This window comes from Sinocyclocheilus anshuiensis, unplaced genomic scaffold, assembly GCF_001515605.1.
Source record: "Sinocyclocheilus anshuiensis isolate Anshui unplaced genomic scaffold, SAMN03320099.WGS_v1.1 scaffold735, whole genome shotgun sequence".
In the NCBI taxonomy this organism is placed as follows: Eukaryota; Metazoa; Chordata; class Actinopteri; order Cypriniformes; family Cyprinidae; genus Sinocyclocheilus; species Sinocyclocheilus anshuiensis.
In genome coordinates, this window is record NW_015548245.1 from 1634103 (window position 1) to 1644101 (window position 9999).

The window sequence follows — 9999 nt, forward strand, 5'->3', positions numbered from 1 at the left end:
TAATTGGTTTTTGTCTTATAATTGGAATTCTATATCTTATAAACTTTATATCACATTTGTCAATACATTTTTCTCTATATTGCAGCCTTTTGCCCGTTATTGCAACTTTAGTTATTCTAACTGCAACATTGTATCTCCAATTTGTGACTTTTTGTATTACAATTAGAATTTTTTTGTCTGAAAATCACTTTCTCACAATTGTGACTTTATATCTCATAATTTTGCCTTTTTTTCCCCAATGCGACATTTTATCTCAATTGTAACTTTTTATCCCATATCTCCCAGTTCTGATTTTATATCTCATAATTTCAATTTTTTTCTTCTGAATGTGACTATATATCTCAGAATTGTGACTTTACATCTACCAATTGCAAATTTATGCCTCCCAGTTGTGACTTTGTCTCACATTTCAACTTTTTATACCAACTGCAACTGTATATTCCAAAATTGGAATTTTGCATCTCCCAGTTGAGATTTTTTTCTTTCAGTTGCAACTTCATAGCTCACAGTTACAACTTTTTATGTCATAAATGTGGCTTTGTATCTTAAAATTGCAACTTCATAGCTCACAGTTATGACTACTTTCAGTTGCAACTTCATAGCTCACAGTTACAACTTTTTATGTCATAAATGTGACTTTGTATCTTAAAATTGCAACTTCATAGCTCACAGTTATGACTATTCATATTTGGAACTATATATCACAAAATGCAACTTTCATACAATATCACAAAGATGTGACTAAAAACCACCTTGACACCAGCTGTTTAAAAGTAATCGCAAAAATGGATATAAAAAAAGTGAACGTGTTTAATACCATCACAGTCCTGTGACTGCAGAGAGTAATCAGTTATTCATCTCATTAATTGCTCTATTACTTTGTTATGTAAATTGCACCACATCCACGTGACACCGCAACAGCAGAGTCTTGAATAATTCATTATTGTTTAATATTTCATTGTGTGTACTCAACATATGGTCTGTGAATATCTAAAATGGCTTAAATGCTAAACGCTGCTTGTTTCCTTTAAGGCAAATCATATTACCTGAGCAGATATATGAATTATCCATGCACGCAGTTAATACTTAAGCTAAACCAAATATCTCTTCCACGCAACCAGTGAAATCTTTGTTTAGGATTGGTTTAGCACTGTGTACTGCAGTATGCTGAGTCACGTAATAATAATAATAATAAGTCTAGTGCTTACAGCATTTTTACTTTATTGCGCTCCGAATAGATACCTCCACACATCATGATGTAAATCAAGACCTTTTTGCTTCTTGAACATAAAGATTTGGGTCTTATTTCTTCTAGATTTACTGTTAGAAAGCATTGGGAATTAACAGCACTGGACAGGAGCATGATGTACGAGTTCTTTGTGCTGGGGCAACATAAAGAAAAAGAGCCTTATTACCTGGATTGCTTTCAAAACGAATGTACATTTCATCCCCGTTTCACCGGGGAGTCAGATATTACCCTCTGGGAAGAAAATAAAGGTCATTTTAGCTACGCTTGTAGCTCATTTTTCCTTTGAAACAGGGGTTTGATTAAAAGATATGTGTATTGAGGCTGATAGATTAATTGCTGGATATCTCCAGGGCATTGACGGATAAATAATGACAGTTCTATATCGAGCCGCACGCATTAAAGTTAATTACCATAGTTCTGGGGTGGGAGTTAGCATATTTTGCTCGCTAATTAAGCATACATTTAAATGAAACAATCTCCTCCCTTCTTCCGTTAATCACAGTGTTTTGTCATTCCTGCAGGAGCGATTGAATCAGGAACGGCGGATCCGACTCTTTCTTCAAATCCTTCGGCATCTAAGAGCTTCGGTTCCATGAGGAGCAGCCAACAAATTTGGCCACTAAACTCCTTGAAAGTTGCCCCAAGCAATAATAGGCATTTCATGACTCAAACAAGCAGTCCAATGGAAGCCAAAAGGGCCAGTTTGGAGATCATGACCATTCCTGTTTCCAGGAATAACCCTGAGAACGTCTCCAGGGAAGGGAAAGACTTGAACGAGGATGGTTACCCTATTCCCAAAGGTCCTCCATTGCTGTTATCTGCAGAGGATGAAAAAGATGGCGAGGGAAGTGGAGGAACAGAGTTACCGTTCACCCTTGACAGCCAAGTTAATGGATCCGATGACCACAGCGTCCCGCTGGAGACTACTGTCAGATGGCAGCTTATGAGTCTCCAGATGACTCAACCTACTAGTGTGTCCAGTTCTTCTGATCCCAAGCACGAGAAACAGGCTGACACAGTTGAGGAAGCCAGGGGGGAAATCATGTACGTCCATCGCCCCATTGAAAAACACAAGAACAATCCCTCGAATAAAGTCAGCATGCCTTTCGTTAAACGGAAGCAAGACCTAGGGTTGACCATTGCACCAGAAACACACACTTCCAACACGCCTACCACACCAAGCCCTGTTGATCCCAACGAGGACAAGCTAGCAATTCAACCGCCAACCGTAGGGATCACTCCTTCCCAACCTGGAGAAGAAAGCACTACCGAAGACATTTTGTGTACTCCGGATCCAGCCGTTTCCAGCACTTGGTTACCTGTGGTTCAAGAGGAGGTAGATACTCCACAACCACCGGTTCCTACCATAATAACAACGCAAGCTGGATCTACGGTTCAGCCTACTGGTCCAGATCTAAAGGACACTTCCTTCCAGGCTGAGTTCAGGTCAGGTGGGTCAGAGTCGTTTGTTTTGGCTCAGGGCTGGATAACATCTGAACCCGTTCCAACAGAGGAACCTTCATCCCAAACCACAGGAAGCCCAGAGGAAAACACAACTGTGGCTGGGATGGAAAACAGCCCCTCCAGAATTTCAGGTAAATCGCTCTTTGGTTGTGTTCTGTTGATAAGAGAATTTAAAGGCCTGTTTATAACATGAAAGATACGTAATGCTTTGAGAAAGCTTACTTGGGTTTATTTATTTGTTTGATCTTTTACTCCATTTAATTATTTTATTAATTTTTCTGTCTTTTATTCCTGTCTTTCATCATTTATTCTTTTATTTTCTTCCATTTTTTTCTTTCCTTCTTTACCCCTTCTTTCTTTCTTTCTTTCTTTAATTTTCCATTCTTTCTTTGGCACTGTATTTCTTTCTTTTGGTATTTCTTGCTTGCACTTGTTATTTCCCTACCATTCTTTCCTTTGTTCTTTCTTTCCTCCTTGATTTCTTTTTGTTAGTTTTTTTGTTTTCTTTCTTTCTTTCTTTCTTTCTTTCTTTCTTTCTTTTCTTTAATTAGTTTGTTCCGTTAATTTTTTTTTGTTATTTTCTTCCATTCTTTTTTTTATTTCTTAATCTAATTAGTTTGTTCCGTTAAATTTTTTTTGTTATTTTCTTCCATTCTTTTTTTTATTTCTTAATCTCATTATTTTCCTCAATTTATTTTTCTTTTTTGCTCATTCTTTAGTTTTTTCCTTCTTTTGTTATTTTTCCTTCATTTTTCTTTTCATGTTTGTTTTTCATTCTTTTCTTTTTGTGTCTTTTGCAAATTCTTTTATTTATTTCATTTTATTTCATTTTTTACTTTGCGATTTCTTTGTTTTGCTAATTCTGTCGTTATATCATTTTTGTTCTTTTTCTTCTATTCTTTCTTTTGTTCTCCTAATGTCTTTCATTCTTTATTTCTTTTTGTTAATTTCTTTCCGCTTTCGATAATGTGTTTATTTCTTATATCCCTTCTTATTTTCATTCATGTTATTTTATTCTTCTTATTCTTTTGGTCTTTTCGTCTCAATTTTGTTTTTTTTCCTTTCATTCTTCCTTTTTTTCCACTCTATATTTCTGTATTTTGTTCTTTCTTTCTTTGCGTGGTTTGAGTGCAAAGAAGTGAATTGCTGCAGACTCAGAGTAATTAGAGGGTTAGGGCCAGTGCAATTAGGGAGTCTCGCTAAGGCAGAGATCTTAGTCTAAAACAAATCAGTGTTGACAGAAGCCAGTAGATGTGTTCAGTAATTGACTCCAGTCTCGCTCTAGTCTATATGTTTAAAATGGTGCCGTATACATAAGCTCAACCTCCTCTTGTTCAAATCGATTTCTTTGGGTAGGAGTTTCTTAGGGTGCAAGACCCCAGAAACGCACTTCGTCAAACAAAGTAATGATCTTGAAAGCAGCTCTAGTAGGCCTCTGGCATGGAATAAATGTAAACAGATGGCAACTTAAAGTATACAAAACACACAAAAAAGAATTAATCATTTAACCTGGACCATACAGCTTCTCCCAAACGAGACATTTTGCAGCTTTTGACTCATGTTTCTGCAGCAGTAACTAGAACAAAAGGTTTTTCAAGGTCAGATTTTGTCAGTCTGTTAAATGAATCATTGTTGCAGAGCTTTGACTGTTTAAAAAAACTATGAAGAACTTTGAAATGCACAGAAAAGACAGGACAAAACTGCTGCTAAACAACTGTTTTCAACTGAAAATGCAGCTCAGAAAGAAACACGCATTTGAGCAGATTTTTGCCAGAGAATTTCCTTCCAAAATCTTGTTGCTTTTGAGCACAAAGAGCAGCAAGCCCTGTTTGTCCTCCTTTTCCTGCAGCGCAGGTGGAAGTTCATAAGACTTTTTAATCAATGATCTGCCGGTGGAGAGGCTGCTGTTCTCTGCCTCTCCCCCGAGGCCTTTTAGGCATCAGAGAAGTGGTTTTTGAAAAATAGCCGCCGTCACGGTAGTCATAACATCAGCACCAGACCGGCTTGCCCTTAATTAGAGAAGCACGTCACTCTGCGATAAGACGAGGAGGTGCTGTGTCTTGCGCGACTTTGCTGTTCCGTCACTCTCTGACATGCCTTGGAGCTGTTTGCACATGGAAACAGACATGTTCATCGCTCTTTGTAGGACAGACAGGTGCAGTGTACTCATTCACACACACATACTTACATGCAGTCTTACACACCCACCCAATTTTTGAGAGGGTTAATAATAATAAGTAATACATTTTACTGTGAATTTTTATTTATTTTTTTTAATTTAATTTTATGTTTTATTTCATTTGATTTTGCTGAAATTTAAATATATTCATTTTGCTGAAATTTTAATATTTAATTTAATTTTAGTGAAGCATGAAAGCACATGGAAGCATGTTCATCTGTCTTTACACAGTGCACTTGACACACTATATGCGCTCTTACAGGCCCACACTATTTTTATTGTGCAGGTGATTTTTATTTTATTTTTTCATTTTATTTTATTTTTTAGTTTTCTGAAATGGTAATATTTAATTTAATTTTAATAAAGCATGATGCACGTGTAAACAGACAGACAGTCTTGAACTTGTGCATTTTACAAAATCTCTCTCTCTCTCACACACACACACACACACACACACACACACTACATACACTCTTACAGACCCACACTATTTTGTATTGAGCAGGTTAATAACATTAATAAATAATTATTTTGTGATTTTGTTGTTTTATTTTATTTTATTTTTTCCTGTGGATTTTTATTTTTTATTATTTTTTTATTTTATATTATATTTTGTTTTGTTACTATATGCACTCTTACAGACCCACACTATTTTATTGTGGGGGTTAATAAATTAATGTTGTAGTGTAATTCATTTTACTGTGATTCCATTTAATTATTTTATTTTTATTATTAGATTTTAATTTATTATTTTTGTTAGCTTTTATTTTTCTTTCTTTTTTGTTTTGTTTTATTTAATTTTAATTTAATTTATTTCGTTTTTCAATTTTGCTAAAATTGTAATATTTAATTAAAATTTTTTTGCTGAAATGTTAATATTTAATTTAATTTTAATACAGCATGATGCACATATAAACAGACATGTTCACATTATATTTTTTTATTTTGATATGCATTATTGAATTGTATTTTAAATAATATTTTAACTTTTTATTTTACAGATAATTTATTATTTCATTTCAATAATGTTTTTTATTTAACATATATTCAATATTTAAAATATTGTAAAATTATTTCAAAATAAAAAGTATTTAAAATATTATCTAAATTTACATCGTTTTGAGACTTCTCATTTATTATGTTTCACATATACTGCATACTTAATTCTTTTTTAATGTACTTCATTTATAGCTGGCTGTTACCCTGTGCTGTTGCTTTTGAAACTGTGAGCAAGACTTAAATTCTGCTCTCTGCCAGACTCTAAATTAAAAAGCCCAATCTGGGGTTCGGATGGACAATAGAAAGCCTGTGAGTTATTATCCTCTGGCTCCTTGAGATGAATCACCCTGCCTACAAGGTAATACACAATGAATATATGATCCGTGTAGTAAATTCAGCTAGAAAGATGTCTAAAAACATCATCTGTACTAACTCACATTGACCAGAAGAACTGGAGAAAAGTCCCAACCTACATTTTTTTTCCTCATTTAATATTCTGTGCCTACAAGGTAATACACAATGAATATATGATCCGTGTAGTAAATTCAGTTAGAAAGATGTCTAAAAACATCATCTGTACTAACTCACATTGACCAGAAGAACTGGAGAAAAGTCCCAACCTACATTTTTTTTCCTCATTTAATATTCTGTTTTCAGAATACATTATTTTCCCATAATGTATTGCAATGCATGTATGAATCTGGCTTTAATAACTTGTGAGTTACTCACACCAACTGTGAAAGCAAGTTCAGGGGAGATAATGATCGCATCAGAGGTGAGGAAGCTAGCATGACTGCTTCCAATGTACCTTTCCGTCTCCATGGAAGCTATGCGTGCTGCATTCAGGCTTTGATCATGTGAGCGCCAAGCGCTACTACTGTTTGTAGACAAGCTAACAGTTGTACTTGCAGCTAACTGAGCTGCCAGGCTCTCTCCAGGCAAACATCACCCCCTCCTTTAGATGGTTTATTTACTGTCTCACCACCCACACAATCCACTGGGTGGTCTTATGTATCAGGAACCACAATGTTTGTTATGTGTGCACACTAAAGCAACTGTAAACATCAAAATGTCAGCTCTTAGAGCGGGAAGGTTTTGATATTCTTTTTTAAAACACTAATTTAAGGACAGGGAAGAAAATGTTTCTGTGATCAGTTTATAGTTTTTTTTTTTTTTGTGCATTTTGCGTGTTTATAAGACAGATAGATAGACAAAGAAAACAGACAAAAAGATTGACAGAATAACAGGCAGAACAACAGATTGATAAACAGAATGATAGAATAGACAGACAGAATGATAGAACAATAGTCAGAATGACAGACAGATATAGACAGACAGTAATAGATAGACAGAACAACAGACCATCGGATAGAAAAAATAGATATATATATGTAGACAGAACAACAGGTGGGTAGACAAGCAGACAGATAAACAGATACTTAGACAGAATGACAGACAGATAGATAGACAGGAAAACAGACAGATAGAAGGACAAATATGTAGATGGAATGACAATGACAGAGAGATAAAAGATATACATGTATATAGACAGACAGACAAAATGAAAAGCACATATACAAACAGATAGAAGGACAGATAGATAGACAACTACAGACAGATAGACAGAACAACAGAGATAGAGAGAAAAACAGACAGATAGATTAACAAATACGTAGATAGACAGAATGATTGATGAAACGATAGACAAACTGCAACAGACAGATAGTTAGGCATAACGACAGACAGACTGACAGATAGAACAGCAGACAGGTAGTTAGATAGAATGACAGACTGACAGATAGAACAACAAACAGGTAGTTAGACAAAACGACAGACTGACAGATAAAACAACAGACAGGTAGTTAGACAAAAGGACAGACTGACAGATAGATAGAATGACAGACAGAACAACGGACAGAATGACAGATAGACAGAACAACAGACAGATAGTTAGAGTGACAGAACAACAGACAGTTAGACAGAACGACAGACTGACAGATAAAACAACAGACAAGTAGTTAGACAGAACGACAGACTGACAGATAGAACAACAGACAGGTAGTTAGACAAAACGACAGACTGACAAATAGATAGAACGACAGACAGAATGACAGACAGAACAACAGACAGAATGACAGACAGAACAACAGACAGATAGACAGAATGACAGAACAACAGACAAATAGTTAGACAGAACAACAGACTGACAGATAAACAGAACAACAGACAGTAGAGCGATAGACTGACAGACAGACAGATAGTTAGACAGAACAACAGACAGAATGACAGACAGACAGAATGACAGACTGACAGATTAAACAACAGAGTTAGAATGACAGACAGACAGAACAACTGGCAGTTAGACAGAGCGACGGACAGACTGACAGACAGAAAAACAGAGAATGACAGATAGACAGAACAACAGACAGATAGTTAGAAGGATGGACAGACAGAACAACAGAATGTGGTACAGACTAGGGAAGACAGGGAAAAAAAGCTCTAAATGTGCACTACCACTACACCATGGCTCTGACAGCTTTCTTGCTTTATTAGTGGTGCTTTTTAAATTGGGCATGTTAGAAACCACCTAGCGATGCCCTAGAAATGATATGCTAGCAACCACTTGCTTACTAGTTTAAAACTTGTTTACACATGCTGCATTGTGTATTCATTTTCATTTTAGCTAAAAGTTTAATAATGTTGTTGTGTGTTTTTGTCATCTTTATTAGCTTTTTATAGGCATATATATTTTTATTCATTTTAATTTTAGTTTTAGTTGTTTTAATACAAGTTAAACTAAATAAAAATGAGAAATGTTTCCTTTGCAACTAGCTGGAAAAAAACTGTTAACGTTTATTCTATTTCAAGTAACCTTTTTTTGGTTTCTATTTTTAGTTTTAGTTAACCAAATAAACCCTGATATTAAACCCCTCTTTTGGTCATAAGCTGTTTTGTAAACTCATACTCATCTTACTTCCAACATCCCATGCTCAGCATTTTTCATAAACGCAGTGTGAGTTCTGCCAGGTCGGAAATTGAACTGAAAGTCTGATGTTCCTGATATCCAACGACCTCATTGTCAGCACCGTGGAGTGTGCGCTGCTGACCTGGATTGAGTCCGGAACACGGTGATGAAGTATCCTCTTCTATCTGATTATACGTGCTGTTTCAGGTTCCCTGCCGACTGGGCTGTATCTTGCCGGAGCTGAATAGACCAGACAGCTCCGACTCTCTCCACACCCCACTGAGATGCTTATTTTAGCAACATGGCATTTTATTCTCCCCTATCACTTTGAGATGTGTCCTAGCATTTAATGCGCTCTATAATGCCTGTGCACGTAGACAAGACGCCATCTCAGCGTATGGACACACTGCTATACTTTGTGAGTAACAGGTGCATTTCAATGAAGCATTGTTTACATATTTATTTTTTTTTTTGGTTGTTTGTTTGTTTTAAGGTGTGGTCAAATTTACAATCAGGAATTTTACATGAGTGCGAAAAATTTCCCCAGGCAGTTGACCAACAAAAATATGATATGTTTGAAAGTGACTGTGCTATCTGTGCTGCACACGTTTACAATATTGACAATAGACATTGGACCTTTTTCACCTACAAGACTTTGCTAATGAAGTCTTTTGATGGCAACTTCGTTCAATTTTAGTCAATATTTTGTAATGTCAATAGGAAATCGGAAATGTAAAGTTGGTCAGACAGAAAGCTGCTTGGTTTGAAAGTGACTTCTGTGTGAGTGGTGCTTCATATATCACTATGCTATTGACAATAAACTAGGGCTGCCACTAACGACTATTTTTATTTTGATTAATCTATCGACTAATTTATCGATTAATCAGTTAATCCAAACGATTAATTTCCCACAAAAAAAAAAATCAAGAATTTTACTTAAGAATATTTTATTAAACTATATTTCATTAAACCAAATGAAATCCAAAAGTAAAAAAGTAAAGTGCAACATAAAGTGCAATAAGCAAGTGTCCATCTCATAGTCCAAATCACTGAAATCAAAGTTCAGTATTATAGTGTAAGAATGACAACATATCCACGTTTTCTAGTCTACTAACAATAAAATTATAATCAAAAAACACTTTT

At 35.4% G+C, this 9999-nt stretch overlaps 1 protein-coding gene across 1 annotated transcript in view; it reads left to right on the plus strand.

The window, feature by feature from the left end:
- ncanb (neurocan b) overlaps window positions 1-9999 on the plus strand; it is a 141316-nt gene that overhangs the window by 76264 nt on the left and 55053 nt on the right. The window contains exon 9 of the mRNA XM_016442689.1: window positions 1771-2844. Coding sequence (XP_016298175.1) covers window positions 1771-2844 — 1074 coding nt within the window. The remainder of the gene's footprint in view (window positions 1-1770; window positions 2845-9999) is intronic.